The following is a 24,449-nucleotide window of genomic DNA, read 5'->3' on the forward strand; positions in this document are numbered from 1 at the left end:
CAAAGCCTCTGAGTGCGTGGTACAGGGCGGGAGGACGGTTCCGGGGGGGACCTCAGGAGGAGTGTGGACGGACGTGAAGCAGGAGTGGGACGAGGTTGGGGGCCGGGGCAGAGGCCGCAGCAGGAACAGCTGGGAAGCATGGCAGCATGCACGAAGGCTTGGCCACGGAGAGGGAGCGGCAGAGACCCGGACAGATCCCAGAGCCCCTCGGAAGGCAGACGTGGCGGGAGGTGGTCACCGGGGAGCAGGAGAGGAAGACGGGATGAAGGCTGGGTCCCCAGGCACCTAGGTGGAGGGAGGCCGTTCACGACACGGGGAGCACAACGCGGTGGGAAGAGGCTGAGTCCGCACTGCTGGTGGGGTATCCGAGAGAGAGACAGGCAGGGGGCCACTGGGGTCTGGACCTTGGAAGAGGGGTCTAACACACTGACCACCACTTGACTGAGAAGCACCCACGACCGGAAAAATAAAGCTCTTACAAATTCAGAAGCACTTCAAAATGAACTTGGCTTTGGTTGAAACAGTCTCCTTATATATTTGAAAGGCGGTGGAAATGCATTGGGAGTCATATGGGGAGTATCGGATGCCTCACAAAATACTCAGCTGTTCTAGGCACAAATCTGGCCCTTAGGTGGGAGTTGCATGCTTCCCCCGTGTTTCTCTGGCCTCTGGACCTTTGCACATGCTCCTGGCCCAGAGCATTCTTCTCCCCACAACCCCTGCCTCTCACTGGCCTGTGTCTAGCAGACCCCCACACTTTCTTCAGTCCCCAACTGAGGTGCCCCTCCCCCTGGAAGGCTTTCCTCTACCTGTCCTCTTGTCCCCACCCCAAGCACCTCCTTGGTGCACCTGCAGCCTCTTGTACATCTTCTCCATAGAATGTGTCAGAGCACAGCACCTATCTGTTTGCTTGTTCATCCTCACTGGGCTGTAGGCTCTATGAGCGCAGGAGCCATGTCTTGTCAGATAGTGGATGGATGGAAGAAGGAAGGAAGGAAGAATGGATTGAAGGATAGATTAAATGATGGATGGGAGGGAGGAAGGAAGGAAGGAAAGGAAGGATGGATACATACATTGATGGAGGGATGGATAGATGGAAGGAAGGAAGGATGGATAGAAGGATAGATTAAAGGATGGAGGGGAGGGAGGGAGGGAGGGAGGAAGGAAGGATACACGGATGGATGGATAGATGGAAGGAAGGAATGATGGTTAGAAGGATAGATTAAAGGATGGATGGGAGGGAGGGAGGAAGGAAGGAAGAAAGGAAGGAAGGATACATACACTGGTGAATGGATGGATAGATGGATGGAAGGAAGGATGGATAAAAGGATAGATTAAAGGATGGATGGGAGGGAGGGAGGAAGGAAGGATACCCACATGGATGGATGGATAGATGGATGGAAGGAAGGATGGATGGATAGAAGGACAGATTAAAGGATGGGTGGGAGGGAGGGAGGAAGAAAGGAAGGATAGATACCCACATGGATGGATGGATAGATGGATGGAAGGAAGGATGGATGGATAGAAGGACAGATTAAAGGATGGGTGGGAGGGAGGGAGGAAGAAAGGAAGGATAGATACATACATGGATGGATGGATAGATGGATGGAAGGAAGGATAGATTAAAGGATGGATGGGAGGGATGGAGGAAGGAAGGAAAGATACACGGATGGATGGATAGATGGATGGAAGGAAGGAAGGAAGGATGGATAGATTAAAGGATGGATGGGAGGTGAGGGAGGGAGGAAGGAAGGAAGGATACGTACACTGATGGATAGATGGAAGGAAGGATGGATAGAAGGATAGATTAAAGGATGGATGGGAGGGAGGAAGGAAGGATAGATACATACATGGATGGATGGATAGATGGATGGAAGGAAGGATAGATTAAAGGATGGATGGGAGGGAGGAAGGAAGGAAAGATACACGGATGGAAGGAAGGAAGGAAGGATGGATAGATTAAAGGATGGATGGGAAGGAGGGAGGAAGGAAGGAAGATACACGGATGGATGGATAGATGGATGGAAGGAAGGAAGGAAGGATGGATAGATTAAGGGATGGATGGGAGGTGAGGGAGGGAGGAAGGAAGGAAGGATACGTACACTGATGGATGGATAGATGGAAGGAAGGATGGATAGAAGGATAGATTAAAGGATGGAAGGGAGGGAAGAAGGAAGGTTGCATGTGTAAGGGGCTAGGCCAACGGATAGAAGGCTGGAAAGATGAATGAACAGCTAGGTGGTTGGAAGAATGCACGGATGGATGAGAGGACGGGTAGGCAGATGGACCGCTCTCCAGGTGAGGGGACGGGTCACTTCTTCAGCAAGGTGGGAACAGTATAGCCAGGCGCAGGCTCTTGGGCGAGCCTGCCTCCTGGTCCTCTAGGGGATGGGGAGGGATGGGGAAATTCCAAGGAGGATGGGCTACTCTCACTCCGGACTCGCTCCCACCGTCCTGTCTCTTTGGCAGACCCTGCACCTGCAATCCTGCTGGCAGCCTGGGCACCTGTGACCCGCACAGTGGACGCTGCCCCTGCAAGGAGAACGTGGAAGGCAAGCAGTGTGACAGGTGGGCGAGCCGATCCGGTCATAAGCCTGCTGGGCTCGTGGTGGAGGAGCGGGGGGCGTGGTCCATACGGACCTGGGCGTCCTCATCGCCCAGCAGCCTTCCTGGAGCGCCACGGGTCTGCCACCCTGGAAGTTCTCTAAAGCTTCTGACGCCGTCTATGCTTTGGCCCACTACCGCTGATGATTAAAGGCTGTGATAGCCGTTGTTTTTTTTTTTCACATCTTCAAAAGAAAGAGCTGGAAAGCATAGGAGAGATGAACTAATCCAAGGATAGCAAATACCTTGGACTCGTACCATAGCCTTCCTGTCTCACACCCAGGGCGGGCATCACGAGTGGGGCACAGCAGTCTTTACCGTGAGCCCTACCGTAACCTCAGAATCCTCTCCGTCCTGCTCCAAGAGGCTCCTACCGACTGAGCTGAGATTCAAGCTTGTTTGCCATTTTCATCATCCCGTCATGGTACAAATGGAGTGTCTAAAGCTCAGTGAGCCGAAATTGCTTTTTCAGAGCCACACAGTTCTTAAACTTCCTCTCTAGTGTGTTCTGGGGGTCTTCAAGCCCTAAGCAATGGCAGATGAATGTCCCCTTCCTGGCTTCGGCCCTGACCTCTGAAGCCCTTCGCAGCCAGCGCAGGGTCTGTCTGGGGCTCTGATTCTCTGGCCACAGGCCCTGTGTGTAAAGCACCTGACAGTATTATATTGTGGATTCGAGTCCTGTTAGCCTGTGCTGGGCCCCTGCTGGTTCAGGAAGAAGCTGGTGCCAACGCTGTGGCTGGCCCTGGCCTTGACTTGCCTTGGTCAGCCCCAGGCCGCCCCCCTCACCTTGCCCACATGTGGCCTGTGGGCCCTGGGGTGGAAGCTGGGCTATCTGCTGGGACTTCCTTCTCTGAGATCCCTCACGCAGGGAGGCAGAGTGGAGTCGGGGAACCAGACCCCACCGGGGTTCTCTGCCCCACTGCCTTGCACCTTGCGGATGAGGTGCCTCTGAGCCTCCCTTTGCCTGTTTGTCAAATGGGGCAGCTTGATGAGATGTGTTCCTCGGAGCTGGCTAGACATCCGGGGCCATCGACTGCTTCTTATGAGTCTGATACCTCTGCCCTGGCCAGCTCAAACAGAGCCCCCAGGGTGCCATCTGGGAATCTGAAATATTTCTCCAGGGCTCCTTGGAGAAGCGGCTGATCTAGAGCTGGGGTAGGGAAAATGCAAGATGAGCCCAGAAGGCTCGTGTCTTGTAACAGAAAGCACGAAAATGCTTAATTAAGAAAAAAGAAAATGAAAACAAACAAAACTAAACCAGGGGACGCCTGGGTAGCTCAGTGGGTTAAGCATCCAATTCTTGATTTCAGCTCAGGACATGGTCTGATGGTTCATGGGATCAAGCCCTGTGCCAGACTCTGCCCTGAGAGCACAGAGCCTGCTTGGGATGCTCTCTCCCCACCCCACCCCCCTCTCTCTCTGCCCTTCCCCTGCTCTCATTTTCTGTCTCTCTCTCAAAAAAAAAAAAAAAACACCTCTAAACCAGGATGGGAGCCTGTGTCAAAAGGACACGAGCACTGGGGCACCTGCGTGGCTCAGTCGGTTGAGCGTCCGACTTTGGCTCAGGTTGTGATCTTGCGGTTCTTGAGTTCGAGCCCCGTGTCGGGCTCTGTGCTGACAGCTCAGAGCCTGGAGCCTGCTTTCGATTCTGTGTCTCCTTCTCTCTCTGCACGCCCCCCCCCCCCGCCATGCTCTGTCTCTCTCTCTCAAAAAGAAGTAAAAACGTTAAAAAAAGATCACGAGTACCCACCTGAAAGATCCGTGCCAAAGCTGGAACGATTTGAACAACTAAATAAATAACGACAGTATTGGATTATAACCCCAAGAATAAAATAAATATCCACGAATCCACACCGATATACCCACAGATGAGGGAAAAAATAAATACACCGGGACAAAGGGACAAACCTTCCTTGCAAAAGAATTCCAAATAATAGATGTGGAAAGAGTGACGGAAATACAAAATCAGTTCAGATTTCACGGTAACGGTCGCTGTAGACGAGAGCCACCTAATTCAGCGGGCAGGATTTTAAGGAGAAACGGGACGTTTGCATAGCCCCAAATATCTCCCTCTCAAAATATTTGTGAATTACTGTGGTGGTTTCAGTCTGTGTGCACAATTCTTTAATACTCCGCCCTCCAGGGGATGGAGCTTAATTCCTCTGCTCTGCACCGCGGGCTGGATTTAGTGACTTCCTTCTAACGGCGAGCGTGTGGCAGTTTTGGGGCGCGGGAGCGGGGCAGGCAGCACCTTGACCGAGTGGTGAAGGGTAACGTTACCGGTGATGTCACGTGGGCATCACTTACCCCAGTGCGATGTGATGGGAAGGACACCTCCTCTCTGTTTCTTCCCCAAACCCATGGCCCCCAGTCTAATCGGGTTTCTAATCAGAGACACCCGAACTGAGGGGCATTCTACCAAGCATCTGTCCACTGCTCTTCAAAAGTGGCAAGGTGCTAAAAGACGAGAAATGCCGAGAAGCTGGCACAGACCAGAGGAGACGCCATGTCCTGGATCGGGTCCAGGGCAGAAAACCGACAGGAGTGGAAAAGGGGGCAGAAATCCTAATAAAGCCTGGAGTTCAGTAAACAGCATTCACTCATGTGAATTTTGTGGCCTGGTCACATGTACGCCGGCCATGTCAGAGGTTGACATTGGGGAAAGCCGGTGACAAGGCCACAGGAACGCTCTCTGCGTGATCTTTGCAACTCTTGGAAATCTGAAAAAAAAAAAAAAATGTGTTTTTTAAGTTTCCCCAGTGACTCCGACTCAGGTCAGTCTAGCTGGGATCCCCCGGACCTCCCTGACTCATTTGCTCCCCACCACCCCCCCCACCCACCCCCGGCACGTCCTGCCTCCTTCCAGATGCCGTCCAGGGACGTTCAACCTGCAGCCCCATAACCCAGCCGGCTGCAGCAGCTGCTTCTGCTTTGGCCACTCCAAGGTGTGCTCGGCCACTGCCCAGTTTCGGGAGCACCACATCCTCTCCGACCTCCGCCAGGGTAAGAAGTGCTCCCCATGGTCCACAGCAACCTCCAAGAGGTTGGCTCTGCACCAAGGGCGGGGGGCAGGCTGTCCTGCTCTGGGGAGATCCTGCTGTGCTGTATGGGAAGGAGGGGGCGGCCTCCCCGAGGCCCCTCTGTGCCCCTCAGCGCTCCCCAGTACCTCCCGTACCCCTTGGCTCCTTCCCTCGCCCCTGCCTTTTACCCAGCGTCTAGCAGGGCTGGGAGCTGGGTAGGCGGCAGCCTTTCGATCCCGGGCGGGGATTTCCAATCAGTCTGCTGGGGATTCACACTCGGTCCCCTGGACTCTATTTATGCGCACTTGACGTATGCCAGGCGCTGTGCTGAGCTCTTTGCATGCGTGGAACCTATGGATTCCCTGGAAGGTAGGTCGGTACTCTCATTCCCATTTTACAGATGGGGCAGCCGAGGCCCGGAAAAGGTATGCCACAGAATTTAATTGTTGGCACCCGGGTTTGTCGGCTCCTGAGTTTTGGGCAGGCCTTCTGTCCGGGTGCAGAGTCCAGAGGTGCCGTGGTGCCCTGGGTCCCCAACTCCGGGTGGTGCGTCTTTGGAGCAGGAGAGCAGTGGGGCTCGGCATTCAATCACGGCCGACGGGGACCCTTGCTTCACCCCACAGAGCCCCCCCGCCCCCAACCCCTGCAGCTCCCCCAGCTGGGCTAGAACCTCAAGCGCTGGCTCTGGGGCGCCCCAGACGCGGGGGCAGTGCGCCCTCTGCTGGAGGCTCGCGCAGAACGCAGGACGGAGCCGGGCTCAGCGTGGGGCTGGCCTTGAGGTAGCTTGTCACGAGTCTAGGAGGTTAGCATCAGGCGGGACTCATTCTACAGATCCTACGAACACCACCATTTTGTGTTCTCACCTTGAGCCAGGCCCTGGGCTCCGCACAGGTGTCTCGGAGCCCTCACATGACCCTCAGGCCAGCAGTTCTCAGGCTTTTTTGGTCTCTGGAAAACGACTGAGGCCTTCAAAGTGCTTTTCTCTACGTGGGTCGTTTATATGGCTAAGTTCTGTCTTAGAAATGGAGACAGCAATTTTTAGATAACTATATATTAATTCACTTAGAAATGACCACAATAGGGGCACCTGGGTGGCTCAGTCGGTTGAGCATCAGACTTCGGCTCAGCTCATGATCTCAAGGTTCATGGGTTCAAGCCCCAGGTCGGGCTCTGTGCTGGCAGCTCAGAGCCTGGAGCCTGCTTCGGATTCTGCGTCTCCCTCTCTCTCTGCCCTTCCTTCACTTGCTCTCTCTCTCTCTCTCTCAAAAATAAATATTAAAAAAATTTTTTAATTAAAAGAAATTTTTAAGTATGTTAGCTAACTTGACAATAAATTATATTTGAAAAATTTAGAAACTGAGCAGAGTAAACGTATAACATAAAGTAATATCAGCCTGGGAAAAATAACTCTTTTTCAAAAAAACAAAAAGAGGGGAGTATATTTGCCGTATGGTTCTGCACATCTCTTTATGGCTGCATTAATAGAGGTCTGTTGTGATACCACATGACTTGCAGTTTCTGGAAAATTCCTCCATTTGCTGCTAAGACATGAAAGATGCAAATACCATCTTAGTGTTACTAAGAAGATAGTTCGACCTCATGGGCCCCCCGAAAGAGTCTCAGGGTCTCCCGGGGTGTTCAGACCAACTTTGAGAACTGTTGCTGGGCCACGAATACTTCATCGCCCTCGTTTTGCAGAGGAGGAACCAACTTCAGAGAGGTTAAGTAACTTGCCCAGGGTCACACAGCCAGTGAACCTAGCCTAGCGCCGAGGAGCCCCGGACCTCCTCTTTCTGACCTCTTTCTCTTCATCCCTCCCTCCTCGCCCCTTCGGTGCCCCAGGGGTTGGGCCTCCACCCCATTCCCCAGCTGCCCCCTTGAGGTCATTTGCTACGTGCCACGCTAGGCTTGGTGTAGTGCCGTCACCAGAGGGAGGGTGGACGGGACTGGGGACCGGAAGGTCTGGGCTCTCATCCTGGCTCGACCACTTCCTGACCGGGTGGCACCCCTTGGTGCAGTGGGGCTGATGGCACACGCACCTCGAAGGACAAGGGCGGTGAGGTCGTGGGTGAGGGAGTTCTCCGAAGACCTGAAGTTGAGGTCAAGTTCAGTACCGTTAGAGATGGCTCCAGTGTCCCAGTGCCCCGTGCTGGGGTCTCCGGACCGTCTTCATTCTGTGTTCAGAACCCACCGAAGGGGCAAGGCAGGCCCGGAGGTCTGACTTGGCCCTAAACAGGGTCGGCACCCTGAGCTTTCTCCCTTCTCCTGGGGCTACCTCCCACCCCGAGACCCCCACCCGGACTCTGGGATGGGGGTCTGAGCGGCCGGCGGTGGGCAGCATTTGCCAGCAGCAGCTGGCTCTCGCCACCCCCCACCCCCTGCCGGCCTGTCTCTACAACAGTCTCTCGTCCCCCCTGGGCCGGTTGACTCAGGCTGTGCTCAGGCCTCTAGGGGCCATCCGTGGGACCCCAGGAAGGGTGTGAGGCGGGAAGGTGTAGAGGCCCCCCTCCAGAGCCTCACGCGGGCGCGTGTGTTTGCTACCCAGGAGCCGAGGGCTGGCGGGCCGGAAGTGTGGGGGGCCCAGAGCATCCCGCGCAGTGGAGCCCAAGGGGGCTGCTCCTGAATCCAGAAGGCGAGGAGGAGCTCACGCTACCAGGTACCTGCCAGCCACAGGCAGGGGCAGGGCTGCCCCGTGTTCATTTCCTACTGTGACAAATTACCACCGGCCCGGTGGCTAAAAACAGCGCCAACTTATTCTCCAGTGTTCTGGAGGTCAGAAGTCTGAGCTAAAGTCTGAGCTAAAATCACGGCATCCACGGGGCTGCGCTCCCGGGACCCCAGGGGAGAGTCTGGTCCCTTGCCTTCTGCAGCTTCTGGAGGCCGCTCACATCCTTCGGCTTGTGGCCCCCCCACCCTCCATCTCCAGAAGCATCCGGTCTCCCTGTTGCAGCTTTTCTGCCCCCCTCTTCCATGTGTTAGGGACTTGGGGATTACACTGGGCTCGGGCGCCTGATCCAAGATAATCCCTCCCCTCGAAGGCCGGCTGATCAACAGCCTTAATTCCATCTGCGGTCTTAATTGCCCCTTAAGTGCCATGACATGTGACATATTCACAGATTTCTTGGCTCGGGGCATGAGTACCTTTGGGGGCCATTTTGCGCCAACCACGTGCCTTTCGGGGTCTGCCAGAGCACCCCCCCCGCCCCGACCCCGGCTTTCTGATCAAGGCCTTGCCACCAGTCTTCTTCCCAGAAATGCCTGTACCCTTCCCATCCGTCTCTCACCCTGCCAGGCCACTGAACGCTCTTCCCGAGGTCACGGGATTCCTGCAGAATGTAATTATTCCTGCAGAATCATTCTCGATTATTCTGAACCGCCCCTCACCAAATAGGGCAATTTTGGTTTCCTAGAAACTGTACCAGACCTAGAACCGGGATCCATTCTTAGTTGTCTTGTGGCCAGATTCCGGGTCCACTGGCTGCCCCAACCCAGTCGTGCCCTTGACCTCCCTCTCCAAGAAGGGCCGGAGAGATGGTGCCCAGATGTCTGAGCTGCTCTGTGGACACGGTGCCCAGCCAGGAAGCAGAAGTCACAGGGAGCCTGAGGCCCCGTCCTGGGGCAGGTGCCCCAAGCTCAGAGCCCCAAGAACACAAAACACCCGCTATTCCGCGGCTGCTTTGTTGACACATTGAAGAAAAAGTTATTCACTCAGGAAGCACTTGCTGGGTTCTGTGCCGAGTGCCGGGCACAGTGCAGGTGGACGGAGTCAACCATTTTATTTCACTTCTTGAAATAAAGTGAAATAAAGAAATTTTTATTTCACTTCTTTATTTCACGGTCTACCAACATGCTGTACCTCCGGCTGACTCCCAAGTGCAGAAGGACCGAAGGGAGACAGAGCCGGGCACGTCCCGATGTGCCCTCTCCTGCCGCGTGGCCGTTTCCCAGCCTAAGCAGGCAGAGGACCCAGAAAAACGGCACAAGTTCGAAAGCTGGGCCCTCCGTTATCTCTTAGGCTGCCGCCGCCTTCTTTCTGCTCCGAGCCTGTTGTGACTCCGGTGGAAAGCGTGGCCTCGGGGCCACGTGCAGCATGCTGGCCTTGTGACTTGCTCTGAGCCTCACGCTCAGCTCCCACGGGCGGGGGGCCGCTAGAGTCTGCTCGTGGGGTGTCGTCACGAGCATGGCTTGTCAACGGGCGGCCGGGTGTCCCCCACTGTGCGTGCCGTGTGTGTGTGTGTGTGTGTGTGTGTGTGTGTGTGTGTGTGTTCGGTATCCGCCCTGCTCCCAGATCGACTCCGCCGTCCCCTCGGACTTTACTTATAAAGCCAGAGCTCAAGGCAATGACGGCAGAGCAGGATGCCGGCCGTGGGGCCCTGTGTTACTGCAAGGTCACAGGCGCGTGAAGCCGGCCTGCAGGGAAGGTGTGGGGAGGCCACCCTCGGCATCCGATATGCCGGGAGGCCTTCGATTTTCTCCTTCTGTCGTTTTTATCTTGTTTGAATGTTTAATTGTCAATAAAGTCAATATACCATAGACATTTGAAACCAAGGTAATTAAGTACAGACGTCAAAGCCTTCTTCTCTTGTCGTCAGAGAAATTCCTGGGAGACCAGCGGTTCAGCTACGGACAGCCCATCACACTGAACTTCTGGATCCCCCCCGGGGGCTCCCCACTCCCCGTGCGGCTGAGGCTGGAAGGGGCGGGCCTGGCCCTGACTCTACGACCCTCCAGCCTGGCGGGCCCCCGGGATGCTGGGCAGCCGGGCGAGGCCCAGCTCACGTTCCAGTAAGTGCCTTGCGGAGTCCTGGGAGGTGGGGTCGGGCATTCGGGGTGGTCCCTGAGGTCTGGGCACACTCGGATCCTCCTGTGGTCCGGGGCCTTCCCCGCTCTCCACCCCAAGCTGGGGGCTCCTTGGTACCACCTGCCCCCGGCCTCAGGTTCCGGTTTGTCCCCCACCCCTGGCAGGTTGCAGGAGACCTCTGAGGACGCGGCCCCTCCGCTGCCCCCCTTCCACTTCCAGCAGCTGCTCGCCAATCTGACGGCTCTGCGCATCCGGGCCGGCGGCCAGAGCACAAGCCCTTCCGGTCAGTAATGATGGAGACGGCCCTCCTCACCCGCCGGGCCCCGGGGCTCCCTCCTGCCTAGCAGACACTTAGCATCCCCGTTTTGCCACAGAGACGTCTGAAGGTCAGAGAAGTAGGACACTGGCTGAAGGTCGTGGAACTGGTAAGGACTGGGAGGGTGGGTGCTGAGGACAGAGGCAGGGGCTGAACGAGTGGCGGGGGGGGGGGGGTGGGCGGGGGCTGAGGATGACCAGTTCTAAGAGACAGGTGTGTGGCCACGAAGCAGCCAAGAGCTGTGGGGCGTAGTCACTCCAGGGCAGAGTCTGCCATTATTGCCAGGAGGAGGGACCTTTGAGGGTCCTCTGTGGGCGCTGGTCTCAGGGACAGGCGCGGATCCCAGAGTTGGCTCCTCCTGCTGGTCATTGGTGGTATCGCACCTAAGTCACCCCGAGAGCGGATCTGGTTTCTAAACCTTCTCGGGGGAGCTGGGTCAGGACGCTGCTTCCAGAGAGATTTCTCACCACCTGTCACCCTGGCCACATGGTGATCATCCTTGCAAACTGTTCCTGGTTCCCCCCACTCTTCTTAAGGTACTTTCTTTTAATTTTTTTTTAAGTTTATTCATTTTTTGAGAGAGAGAGCGTGAGCAGGGGAGGGGCAGAGAGAGAGAGAGAGAGAGAGAGAGAGAGAGCGATGGAATCCGAAGCAGGCTCCAGGCTCTGAGCTGTCAGCACAGAGCCCGACATGGGGCTCGAACTCATGAACCATGAGACCATGACCTGAGCTGAAGTCGGATGCTCAACCGACTGAGCCACCCAGGCGCCCCTAAATGTACTTTCTCCTTCTCTCCACTCCCCCATACCTGTATATGCCTAGACCAGGCATCCTCTGTGCCCCTTTTTAGAACAGGTATTTCAGGGGTGCCTGGGTGTCTCAGTAGGTTAAGTGTCCAATTTTTTTTTTTTAACATTTATTTATTTTTGAGAGACAGAGCACGAGCAGGGGAGGAGCAGAAAGAGAGGGAGACACAGAATCCGAAGCAGGCTCCAGGCTCCGAGCTGTCAGCACAGAGCCCGACGCGGGGCTCGAACCCACGAACCGTGAGATCATGACCTGAGCCGAAGTCGGACGCTTCACCAACTGAGCCTCCCAGGCGCCCCGAGCGTCCAACTCTTTATTTCGGTTCAGGTCGTGATCTCAAGGCTGATGGGTTCAAGCCCTGTGTTGGGCTACATGCTGACAGTGTGGAGCCTGCTTGGGATTCTCCCTCTCTCTCTGCCCCTACCCTGCTCACTCTCTCACACTCTCTCAAAATAAATAAATAAACTTTAAAAAGAAAATCAAAACAGGTGCTTCACATACAACACCCCTTTACCATTTAGAGATGAAATTAAAATTTTTTTTTTTTAACGTTTATTTATTTTTGGGACAGAGAGAGACAGAGCATGAATGGGGGAGGGGCAGAGAGAGAGGGAGACACAGAATCGGAAGCAGGCTCCAGGCTCTGAGCCATCAGCCCAGAGCCTGACGCGGGGCTCGAACTCACGGACCGCGAGATCGTGACCCGAGCCAAAGTCGGACGCATAACCGACTGAGCCACCCAGGCGCCCCTAGAGATGAAATTTATAGATATCATAACTTACACGGACACAATGTTTTCAAACCAGTGTAGTATCCTAGTTGTAACAGACGAGTAAATAAAAAGAAAGTAAACGACGTACAAAAACAGTCATTGAATTCCAGAGTGTCGGTGCTCAGCCGTGACCATACTGGAGAACATAATGAGGTAATCAGAGTTGCCCCCACTGTAGTGAATAACTGTGGGTTTCGGAGCAACTGAAGCTCAGAAGGCATTTGCAGAGGCAGCGAGCAGGGAAATTGTGACTAGTGCTGGCTTGGTCAATGTGGTTCTTCTAGAAGGTTGACTTAGCCTTGGCGTTTTCGTTGTTGCGTTACGGGAAAAACACGTTGGCAGAGTAACCGTCCATTTGTGGGTGAAGCTGTGAAACCAAGTTTCAGACATCCATCTGGATAGGACTGACCTTTGTTCCTTAAAACCCTTTGTGTGTGTCATGTTGAAGTCATCACTAAATGGGACTATTTGTCAGATCACTGTGAGCAGGGCAGTCACAGAGGGGGACCAGAGCACGGACGGGGTGCACACTGGCGACAGACTTCAAGAGCTGGGGGGCCACCAGGGGCACGATTTTCCAAAGTGGTGAAAAACTCTGAGCACGACAAAGCCCGGGGTTCCCCCCGCGTTCAGGGTACCCGCATGGCTAGACAATCCGATATGCACCTACACCATTCAAAAATGCCCTGTGCTCGTGTATAAAATGGAGTGGGGGTCGGGGTTCAGATGTTTGCGGAGGTGTTTCCCTGCCTTTTCAGCATCCAGCAAGACCTCTGAAAGTCACGGGGGGCTTCTGCTCATGTCAGGATGTCTAATACCCCTGACCCTTGTCTCCCCATCATCGTGATGACCAGAACAGCCACAGATTTCCTTCTAGGGCGGGGAAGTGACTGGCTCCCTTAGAGAACGCTTCGCTTAAATGGCCAGCTTTCCCCGGGCCCCTTCAAGTCAGACTCGGGGGTTATTAGCCGGCCCTTCCTGCCTCAGCCCCCTCTTTCTCTTTGGAGCTCTATCCCCATCAGCCTTGCCCACGCTCCCCAAAGCCTCCCTGCTCCCCAGGTCGCCCTGCTGAGGCTCCTCGGAGGCGTTTCATTTCCACTCTTTCCAGCAGCTTCTACCGCTTCCTTCTGTCACTCAGCCTTCGTTAACGGATGTTTACAAAGCACCTGCTTAGGCCAGGCCCGCACTGGGTGCTGGGGTGAATTGGAGCGGCAGGTGGACATACTGACCCTCCCTCTCCCCGCCTGCCCAGCCGCAGGCTGGATGACGCTCTGGGCTATATCCATCCACATCTTTCTGCATGCACGGTCTTACGTGTGTGTGTGTGTGTGTGTGTGTGTGTGTGTGTGTGTGTGTGTGTTTACATCTGTGCTTTTTAACGCCTCACACAGTCTGATGTGCCGCTTGCTTTTTTCAGCTAACGTGTGTCCTGGGGGCTGTCACCTGTCCTACACGTAGAAAAAGGCTGGCTGTCCGTCCACCGCGTATCGTTCCGCAATATAGATGCCCCCGAGAGTTTCAACCGTCCCTCTGTTGGTAGATGTTGAAACGATTTCCACGTTTCCACTATGCATACGGTGCTGCCGAGAACAGGGAATACGGAAGGGTCTTTGTCTCGTCGTGCGCGTCTGTCTTTAGCACGGACCCCTCAACGTGGGAATGTGAGGTGTTGGGTCAAAGGGTGCACGTTTGATACATGCTGCCAGGTTTTGGCTGCACCGATCTATGTTCTCAGGACACGCGTCCGCCCTTCTCCACTGCCCACCTGCTCTGATTGTCAATGGATAGTTGTTACATTTTGCCCTGAGTTTCTAGTTGTTTTCTGGCGCGAGGGTTGGCCTGATAGGAGCTACCGCTCTTCACTAAAAGCAGAGCCCCCTAATTTATAGTCCTGTATCCCTGGGCATGGGTCCCCCACACTGTCTTTCCCTGTCTGTGTTCTTTAAATGCTTACCAGTCGGAGGGTTGTGAATGGTACGGTTGTTTAAATGTACATATCTGATAAGCTGTGAGAATGAATGGCTTTCCAGAAAATTCCCAGCCATATCCATTTTTTGTTCTCAAAAAATCCCTCTTTAAGAGACACCTGGGTGGCTCAGTTGGTTAAGCGTCCAACTTGATTTCGGCTCGGGTCGTGACCTCATGGCTCATGGGTTCAAGTCCCGCGTCAGGCTCCATGCCGTTAGCGCAGAAACCTGCTTGGAATTCTCTCTCTCCCTCTCTCTCTGCCCCTTCCCCTGTTCACTCTCTCTCGAAAAACAAACAAACAAGACTAAACTAAAAACTACCTATTTGGGGGCACCTGGGTGGCTCAGTAGGTTAGGCGTTGGACTTTGGCTCAGGTCGTGGTCTCACAGTTCGTGGGTTCGAGCCCCACATCGGGCTCTGTGCTGACAGCTCAGAGCCCAGAACCTGCTTCTGATTCTCTCTCTCTCTCTCTCTCTCTCTCTCTCTCTGCCCCTCCCCTGCTCATGCTCTGTCTCTCTCTGTCTCTCCAAAAATGAATAAACATTTTTTTTAATTTTTTAATAAAAAAATAAAAATACATTTAAAACACTGCCTATTTTTCCTTTGCCTTTTGTCTGCTTTTTCAAAATCATAATCGACCCATAGGCTGCCTTTTATCTGTGAGCCAATAACCCTTTGCTTGTTACATATATGAACAGGAAGGTCTTGGGGGGGAAATGTGTGCCTATAACTCTCTTCCTCTCTGTCCTCGTTCTGCAGGCCAGGTATTCCTGACTGAGGTCCGGCTCACGTCAGCCCAGCGGGGGCTCTCCCCACCAGCCTCCTGGGTAGAGACTTGCTCATGTCCCAAAGGGTACACAGGCCAGTTCTGTGAATCCTGCGCTCCAGGATACAAGAGGGAGACACCACTGGGGGGTCCCTATACCAGCTGTGTCCCCTGCACCTGCAACCAGCATGGCACCTGTGACCCCCACACAGGTGAGTCCTGGCACCCCACCCCAAAGCCACCTAAGGCTATACACCCAGCGCGGCAGGTGAGTGCTGACCCAAACGGGGTCAGCCGTGTGCATGTGTGAGTGATCACCGAGGGCGATACTCCTAAAAGGGTGTCCCCGAGTTCCCCACGTGCCCTGCCGGGCACCTTTCTACACACCGTGTCATTGATTCCTGCCATTACCCGTCTTACAGTTTAGGGACCCAAGGCGCAGGGAGCCGGCACGGCCAGCAGGTGGCAGAGCTGCTCCCGCCGCAAGGTCACGGCCAGCTGTTTACCCCACTAGCAGCAGAGGAAACGCAGAGAGAGCCTTCGACCCAGGTCACTAGGTGGGAGGTGCTGGACGGGGGCCGCACCCTGGCCTCTCTCCACACCGTGGGCCTCTCACCCCGGAAGCGAGAGGGTCAGCACCCCGCTGCCCTCCTGGAGCAGGTGGGGTCCCTGAGGAGGGTAATGCAAGCTCAGCATCTCTCAGGCTCCACACTGGAGCAGACAAAGGACAGCAGCCTGGGAATCGGCGGCCTGGCCAGTCGGGACAGGCACACGGTCCATGAGGGGCTTCCTCCCCTCCTTGGCCATGGCAGGCATCACAAATCGAGCCCAGATGAGGCCTCGTATTCCTAACACGTGCTGGTCCAGGCCGCCCCGACCAAGGAGGCCTGACGTGGGGCCAGTCTGTCATCCCTCAGAACGCTTGGCCGTCCCATGACTTCCTGCTCAGCTTGGGCAAGTCCTCATCTGTCAAATGGGCCGAGTGGCCACTGCTGCTCATGCTAGAGAGAAGAAGGAGTGAGCGTGTGGATCTGGGCTGAGTCAGGGACCAGTAGAAGGCAGCACAGGCATGATGGTCCCCCTGTTTCACTTGTCTACCCTGAATTCTCTTTTCCCTGTTCACCTCAGCCCCAGCTGAGTGCTGCGGGGCCTCCCAGAAGGCGGGGGGTGGGGTGGGCATCTTGCTTCCCTGGGCCCTTCTCAGCCAGGCTCCTCACTCAGGCCCTGGCAGTGGGGCCTCCCTTCCCCAGGGCACAGGCTCTGTGCAGGTGCTGGAGAAGGGGGTTTGCAGATCCCCCAGCATGAGAAACCAGTGGAGGGCGGGGCCTGTTCTATGAGACCAGCCAGCTTCTGTGAACCTGTTCTTTGCCAAATCATGTTGGGAACAGACTCCCGGGTCTCTGTGGCTCTTTTTTTTTTTTTTTAACGTTTGTTTATTTTTGAGAGACAGAGCGCCAGCGGGGGGAGGGGCAGAGAGAGGCGACGGAGAATCCGAAGCAGGCTCCAGGTTCCGAGCCATCAGCACAGAGCCCGACGCAGGGCTCGAACTCACAGACCGTGAGATCATGACCCGAGCCGGAGTCGGACGCCTAACCGACTGAGCCACCCCCGCGTCCTCAGGGGTCTGTGTCTTTTAGCCCCTGAGGTTAAGAGGCCACAGAGGAAAGGGCAGGAAAACCGTGAGTGGGAACACAGATAGGTCGTCTGTTGGCTCAGTTATAGGTTTCAAAGAACAAAATACTAACGGTAACAGTAATGATCGTGCTGGGTGCCAGGGGCTATGCAAGGTCCTCTGGCTGCATGATCCTGCTGAATCCTGACAAAGAAAGACCCTTGCGGTCAGGGCCATTGTCGTGTCCATCTTGTAGGTGAGGTCACTGAGGCACGGGGCGTTAGATGGTTTTCCCAGCTTCACAGGGTCAGTACGTGGTGGGCGTGAACCCAGGGTGGACTTTTTTACCCCCAACTGCCTCCACCTGGGAAGGTTTCCACCTCAGTTCTGCCTGGGGATATGCCTTGTGAGCCCGACCACCAAGAAGCTCCCCGTCTCTGGAGCATTCTGGGCTCGGGCAGTCATAACCAGGTGCTTCTCTTGCCCCACAGGGATCTGCCTGTGTGGCCACCACACCGAGGGCCCGTCCTGTGAGCGCTGTTTGCCAGGTTTCTATGGCAGCCCCTTCGGAGGCCGAGCCGATGACTGTCAGCCTTGTCCGTGTCCTGGACAGTCGGCCTGCACAGCCATCCCAGAGAGCAGGGAGGTAGTGTGCACCCACTGCCCCCCAGGCCAGAGAGGTGAGTGGCTTATGCTCAGGGGCTCTGCTTCTGTCCTGGGCTCCAGGAGCGGGGTCCTGGGTTTGGAGTGTGACAGATTGGGGAAGGCCCAGCTTAGCCTGACCTCTCAGAACATGGCCAGGGCTCCCGGCTGCCATAGGTCCCTGGCAGAACTTGAGCCATTGAGCATTTCCAGGAGAGTTCTTTTTAAAAAAAAATTTTTTTTAATGTTTATTTCTGAGAGAGACAGAGACAGAGCGCAAGCCGGGGAGGGGCAGTGAGAGAGGGGGACACAGACTCCGAAGCAGGCTCCAGGCTCCGAGCTGTCAGCACAGAGCCCGATGCGGGGCTCGAACCCACAAACCGCGAGCTCATGACCTGAGCCCAAGTCGGACACTTAACCAGCTGAGCCACCCAGGCGCCCCGAGGAGAGTTTTTGAAAATCCCCATCTGGGCCCTGGCCCCATGGAGCCCGGCTTACTGGCTTGACACAGAACCTAAGAATCTGTATTCATAACAAGTGCTCTGGCTAATTCTGATACGCGGTGAAGGAGGAAAATCTCTGATTACACTCTGAGCTTTTAAAACATGTTGCCAGATGTTGTATAAGGCAGAAACTGTCCCACCCCCCCACTCCAGGACCCAGGGCCACCCTCGACATCTGGTTCTTTTACAGCTCTTTTGAGATAGGATTCGCATACCCTGCAATCCACCCGCTTCTACAACTCCATGTGTTTTGGGGGGGCATACTCCATTATTAATTTCTTAAGTTATGGCAAAAAATATGTAACATAAAATTTGTCATCGGAACCATTTTTAAGTGCACGGTGCCGTGGCATTTAAGTACGTTCACAGGGTTGTACAACCATCTCTGTGATCTGTCTCCAGAATGTATTCATCTTCCCAAACGGAAACGCTATCCCCATTTATCAACCCCCACCCCCCTTCCGCAGCCTCTAATAAGCACCGTCCTACTTCCTGTCTCTCTGTACCTGACTCTTCCGGGGACCCCGTACAAGTGACTTCCATCCAATGTTTGTCCTTCTGCGACTGGCTTATTTCACTTGACATAAATGTTTCCAAGGTTCTCAGACATCTGATTTTGTGTCCAGTGGCCCTGAGGTCCATTTGGTCCTATCACGTGCCTGCTTTGCTAGGGGACCGCTCTGAAAGCAGCTCCCCCCTAGGGCCAGCAGCAGGGAGGGGGCAGGGGGCCCAAGACGGGAGGACCCTGCACCCCACCCTGCCGTCACGCTGCGCCTCTGTTCCGTAACCTTCCCCACCTTTTCTGGCTCCCCTGGTCTGCAGATTTGAGGAGGGCCTGGTCTGTGGGTGTGGAAAGTTAGAGAAGTTCAGCCTGGCCCAGGCGGAGAGGTGCTTGAGGGGGATTTGGGGGTGGGGGGAGCAGGGCACTGCTGTGTGTAGAGGAAACAACCCCTGGGAAGGTCGCCTGGGTGGGTGCCAGCCCTGCCCCCCTCATCCCACCAGCACCCCGAGGACCTCACTGGCGAAGAGGATGGCTGGCGGGGTGACAAGGAGGGTGATGACAATGAGCAGGCAGTGACGGCCGCTGCTGTTGTCGCGCCAGGAGCTGTGCTAAGAGCTTTGCACAAATTATCTCACCAAGCCCTCTCCCCGGTCCTCTGCGGAGGCTGTATTATTGTCCCCGCCTTGTAGATGAGGAGCCCGAGTTCAGAGAGGCCCAGGCGCTTGCCTTGGACCGCACAGCCAGCTGATGGCTGAGCTGGGCCCTGGCCCTGGGGCCCTCGCTCTGATCCACAAGGAGACGCGAGGGCCGCTCGCTTTGGTTCACGCCCGCCCTCCCCCCCCCCACCCCTGTGGAGACCCAGCAGCCCCCTCCCTCAGGCCTGTGCCTCCACGTGCAGCCCCCTCCCTTCCCCAGGGCGGCGCTGTGAGATCTGTGATGACGGCTATTTTGGGGACCCTCTGGGGCTCTCTGGGGCCCCCCAGCCCTGCCGGCGGTGCCAGTGCAGTGGGAACGTAGACCCCAACGCCGTGGGCAACTGTGACCCCCAGTCTGGCCGCTGCCTGCGTTGCCTGCACAACACGACAGGTGCCCGCTGTGAGCGCTGCGAGGAAGGCTTCTACGGGAGCGCCCTGGCCCCTCGGCCCGCAGACAAATGCACGCGTGAGTACCCACCTCCCGACCCACGGTGAGGGGCGCGTGGTGGGACCCCTCTCCGCCAGCTCTAGCCATCAACTCCACGGGGCTGTGCAACCTTAGGCAGATTACTCACCTGCTCTGTTTCTTTGTCTGAAATGTGTGGTAAGGGTTTGCTCTCCTCCAAGGGCTCTCTCAGCCTTGATCTAATCAACTGAGCCTGTGCTTTATTTATTTTTTGCCTTGATGATTTAGCACTTACCTCCAGCTCCGCAGTCAGCGCCCATGACGGACCTCCATGGCCACGGCACTCAGCACATTTATGCTGCCCCCCCCCGGGCTCCCATCAGGGTGTTCCTCTCTGCCGCCTGGGTTCACCCTCAGCCCTCTGTCCCCACTCAGAGGGCCATACCTCGGCCCGTGGAAGGCTTCCAGAAATGCTCAGGGAGAAGTTCAGCATTTCCCCCAAACTTACTTGCCCCAGAGCCCTTTCTCCACGTGCCACCTGTCGGCACCCTGCCGGCCTCTTGTTTTATGGAGCCCAGGAGGGCAGGGTCAAGTGACCCGAGACAGTGGGTACAGAGGTCCACCCACGACTCCCTGGCCAAGTCTCTGGCTTTCTCTCCAGCCAGCGGGGGTTCAGGGCAGGCTCAGAAGAGCCCTCTGCCTCCATGATGGTTCTAGGCTGTCTCTCCAAGGACATAGGAGATGGGTTGAGATTTGAGCCCGGCCCTAGAGCCTTTTTCCAGAAACAGCTTAGGAGTCTGGGCCGAGTGTGAGTCCTCTCTGTGTGCGCCCCATCTTCTCCTGGACCCCCAAAGGTTGGATGGCGATCTGCATGGTTCCCCAACACCGTTTTCTGCTTCCACCCCCAGCCTGCAGCTGCAACCCGGGGGGCTCAGTCAGTGAGCAGAGACCCTGCGACCCGGCGAGCGGCCAGTGCACCTGCCTGCCTCATGTGACGGGACGGGACTGTAGCCACTGCAGCCCCGGTTTCTATGACCTCCGGCCCGGGAGGGGCTGCCGGAGGTGAGTGGGGTGAGGCTGTGGGTGCCCTTCTCCCTGGGAGTGTCTCCAGGATGGAGGGCGTCCCGGGCAGCCTCCAGAGAGGGATCTGGCTTGGAATGTGCCATCCCAGGCTCCCTGCCAGGTACACCGTGCCCTGTACCAAAGGGGGACAAAGGGATGGTCCCTTGGGGGTCAGACTCGTGGCCCTGCCAACCCAGGATGTGGGCCAAGAACAGCCCTAAGGGATGTCCAGGTGGCCAGGGGGGCCGGTTTGCTCTCTGTCTCCCTTCTCAGTGACGCTGTTGCTTGGTGACCTTTTTGGCCACAACAGCCCCTTCGTGCCTCTGGGGAACAGTGGAGGGCTCCAGGGAAATGCCCGGTGAAACAAACAGGTTTCTTCCTTGCAAGACTCCTCAGAGCCTTTAATATGCTAGTTGCATTGTGACTTCCCAACAGAGGGGTATAGTCTCCAAGATTTATATGTCCCCATAGCCTCTGTGGGGAGGGGAGGGAGTGGCATTTTGTGACCCTGTGCTTCCCCGGGGGCACAGCTTGGGGAAAGCTGTTTGACATGTACGGACTTCGAGATGGGGCCTCGTGTGCAGAGGATGTGATCTGCAGTCCTGGCCGCTTGTCTCAGACCCGGTCCCTTCCCCTGTCATAGCTGCAAGTGTCACCCGCTGGGCTCCCAGGAGGACCGGTGTCACCCCAAGACCGGGCAGTGCCCCTGTCGTCCAGGCGTTGAGGGCCAGGCCTGCGACAGATGCCAGCTGGGTTTCTTCGGCTTCTCCATCAAGGGATGCCGAGGTGAGGAAGCTGGGTGCTTCCCGGCCGCCCAGAAGGTGGGGCCTGAGGTCTCTGGGCAACGAGGGGCCGCCAGCCGCGTGGCAAGAGAGTAAAGGATCGGGTGGAGGCCTGTCTTCTAAGAGCAGCCATAGAAATATGGAGGGAGGGAGTGTAGGGGACCAAAAATCGAGTCCCAGGCTCCACTGCTAAATTCCTCTGTGCTGAGGCCATCGAGTCACCTCTCTGGGCCTTGGTTTCCATATTCGTATGGCCGGATGGCATGGCAGTTCCTAAACATGGCAGGTTCTCAGACCCAGGGACACTGAAATAGGTCAGCTGTCACCTCCGACCTTCTGAGTCAGTCTCCCAGGAAGGACTCAGGAATGTGGTTGAACTTCTGGAGGGGCGGGGGGGGGGGGTGCGGTCTGGAGTAGCCAGCTGTGAGGATGCAGGGGACCTGGGGGTTCTGATGTGAGGAGGGGAGCATCAGGGCCCTCAGCCCACCTGCCCCGGTCCCCCCAGCCTGCAGGTGCTCCCCAGTGGGGGCCGCCTCGGCACAATGCCACGAGAACGGCACATGCCTGTGCAGGCCCGGCTTCGTGGGGTACAAGTGTGATCACTGTCAGGAAAACTTCTTCGTCACGGCCGGTGGCACACACTGTCAGGAGTGCCCGTCCTGCTACGCCCTGGTGAAGGAGGAGGTGAGCCCACCCATCCAGGCCCCATCCAAGACGTCTCGACCTACCTCCCATCACTTCACACCCCCCCCCCCCACCACCGTGAGCACCAGCTCTGTGCTGGGCACCGGGAAATGACTGCTTCCCCATGGCCCTCTGGCCTTCTGGAACCACTGGTCACCTTCTCCCTGTGCTCACCCAGCCATCTGGCTGACGCCAGCCCTGTTCAACCCTCACCTCTGCTCGTCCCTATCTCCTGAGTGGACAGGAGAACAGCAGCTGTCACAGGGTGTCCTTCCCAACCACCCAGACCCAGGTCTCACGCTTCCTCAAGTTCAGTGGGGACGAGACCATAGATGGCCCTTGGCGGGGAGGGTCGGGAGGAGGGCCAGGCCAGTTCCGGGGCGCGAGTAGAATTTTGAGCAGGGAGCTGGTGTGATGCAGGGGTGAGGAGCATGACCTCTGGGGTTCCTCTCCCCAAACCCGTCAGTTGTCCCCAGCAACAGGTAACAGCTTTGGTAAATTTCGTCTCTCTCTCCTGCTCCAAAATGGACACAGGCCTATGACCCATTACCTGAAACTGGTGAGACCAGCCTTCAGAATGGTGATACTGTAGAAAGACACAATGATGGGTGCTGAATATTAGCCACCCCCCTCCCCCCCAGCAGTGCCTGGGTCAGTCCCTGCAGTCAAACCCATTGATGTATCTGCAGGAAAACAGACAAACGGTCCCACCCAATAAAAAAAATAAGGACCACCAACAGCCTAGGTCAGAACAGTTTTGCTTCTAAATGAGTTTAGAATATTTTTAACCTCATTTTGCCACCAAATAAGGAATGGAAAGCCCTGTGGTTTCTCAGAACATTCTGGACTTTGGACTCGAAGAGAGAGCTCAGGATCTGCATCTTCTGGCCCTTAGGGTGCTTACAAGTTGAACGAGAGCTGGTGCGTGGCCAGCAGCCGCTAGCGGCTGGCTCCTAGCAAGTGCTCTATAAATGCAGTCGTTGTATGTGATTTGGGGGACGCCTGGCTGGCTCAGTCAGTAGAGCATGCAACTCTTGATCTCAGGGTTGTGAGTTCAGACCCCGTGTTGGGCATGGAGCCTACTTAAAAAGAATAAATAAATAAATGCAAATAAAAATAGATAAAAGAACAGCGCTAGGAGGCATTGCGTGGCATACTCATTCAGTCAGCAGTATCCACCTACACCTGCTCTGTGGCAATATAGCAGGACAGACAGATTCTCCTGGGGATTCCCCTTCCATCCCTCTCTCAGCTAACAGGTGCCATGGGTGTGAGAAGGGAAGGGACCGCCATGAGGAAGGGTGGGCAAAAGCTGGTTCTTAAAGGTCTGGTGTGTTCTCAACTTTGATGCCCAGGATAAGATGGGAGGAGGGGACCATCGGGGAGGGAAGGCGGGACAGAAGCCAGGGGAGAGGTGTGCAGACAGGACTTCCAGGCCACCAGCCTCACATGCCCTTTTTTTCCTAACTCCAGGCTTCTAAGCTGAAGGCCAGGCTGACCCTGATGGAGGGGTGGCTGCAGGGGTCTGACTGTAGTGAGCCCTGGGGACCACTGCACGTTCTGCAGGGAGAGGCCCCACGGGGAGACGTCTACCAGGGACGTCTGCTGCAAGGTGAGCAGGCAACGGGATGGCTGGCTGATCAGACACCCCCTTTGGAGACCTTCATTCTGGTCTCAGGATGCTTTCAAGGCTCTGAGCTCGGTCCTAGAAGGACTCACTTCCTGGGAGAGCCTGTCCTCCCCAACTAAGTGGGCTCCTCCCATGACACAGCCTTGTCCCCATCCCAGGCCTTTCCTTCAATGTCCCCAACTCAGTTGTACTTTGTAACTCTGTTAGTCTCTGACTGAAACATCTATCTCCTGTGTCCCACCGGACTGTAAGCTGGGTGAGGACAGGAGTTGGGTTAACTCATTAGTTCAGTCAAGCAACAAATAATCATTGAGGTGCTGTCCCGGGTGCTGAACAGGTAACATTTCTACTGTCTTGACTGTTGACCATTTTGCTCATTCCCCAGTATAGAATAGAAATAAACAAGTACGTGAGAAAAAAAAACAAAAACAAAAACAAAAAAACCTGTTATTAGAGCCAGGTGGAATTTGGCCTTGGGACACCGCAATTTAGGAAGTATTGAAAATGAATGGACTCTTCTGTATAATTTCATGTTCATAAGCATTTATGCTCCTTTAGCAGTCAGGCATAGGTAAGCTGAGCACTTGTTAGCAAGACTAATGATCAGAACAGAGAGCTTCCGGATGCTGTGTGTTACAACGACCCACACTGCAGACCACAGAGCTGACTCAAGGTGGGGGGATTTCTGCTGTCTCAGATTCAGGAATTGCTTGTGGCTCTAGCAGACCTGAGTTCCTTCCAGTCCTTCATCTGTGGCGGACTTTCTACGGGGGAGGCCTTGGGTCGTGATTTGCCTTCTCGGGGCCTCAGTCTTGGCATTTGTAAAATGAGAAGGCTCTTCCCTTGGAGCTGACTGGTAGTGGTTGGTGCTCAAGTC

The 24,449-nt window shown here is 55.7% G+C and overlaps 1 protein-coding gene across 1 annotated transcript in view; it reads left to right on the forward strand.

Moving 5' to 3' along the window:
• LAMC3 (laminin subunit gamma 3) overlaps positions 1-24,449 on the forward strand; it is a 57,853-nt gene that overhangs the window by 21,751 nt on the left and 11,653 nt on the right. The window contains exons 7-19 of the mRNA XM_053908439.1: positions 2,470-2,568; positions 5,471-5,607; positions 8,170-8,280; positions 10,217-10,409; positions 10,590-10,708; positions 10,800-10,850; positions 15,048-15,266; positions 17,158-17,346; positions 19,229-19,474; positions 20,323-20,476; positions 21,120-21,262; positions 21,764-21,942; positions 23,416-23,554. Of these exons, the coding sequence (XP_053764414.1) occupies positions 2,470-2,568; positions 5,471-5,607; positions 8,170-8,280; positions 10,217-10,409; positions 10,590-10,708; positions 10,800-10,850; positions 15,048-15,266; positions 17,158-17,346; positions 19,229-19,474; positions 20,323-20,476; positions 21,120-21,262; positions 21,764-21,942; positions 23,416-23,554 (1,979 nt within the window). The remainder of the gene's footprint in view (positions 1-2,469; positions 2,569-5,470; positions 5,608-8,169; positions 8,281-10,216; positions 10,410-10,589; positions 10,709-10,799; positions 10,851-15,047; positions 15,267-17,157; positions 17,347-19,228; positions 19,475-20,322; positions 20,477-21,119; positions 21,263-21,763; positions 21,943-23,415; positions 23,555-24,449) is intronic.

This window comes from Panthera pardus, unplaced genomic scaffold, assembly GCF_024362965.1.
Source record: "Panthera pardus isolate Hobbes unplaced genomic scaffold, ASM2436296v1 HiC_scaffold_20, whole genome shotgun sequence".
NCBI lineage: Eukaryota > Metazoa > Chordata > Mammalia > Carnivora > Felidae > Panthera > Panthera pardus.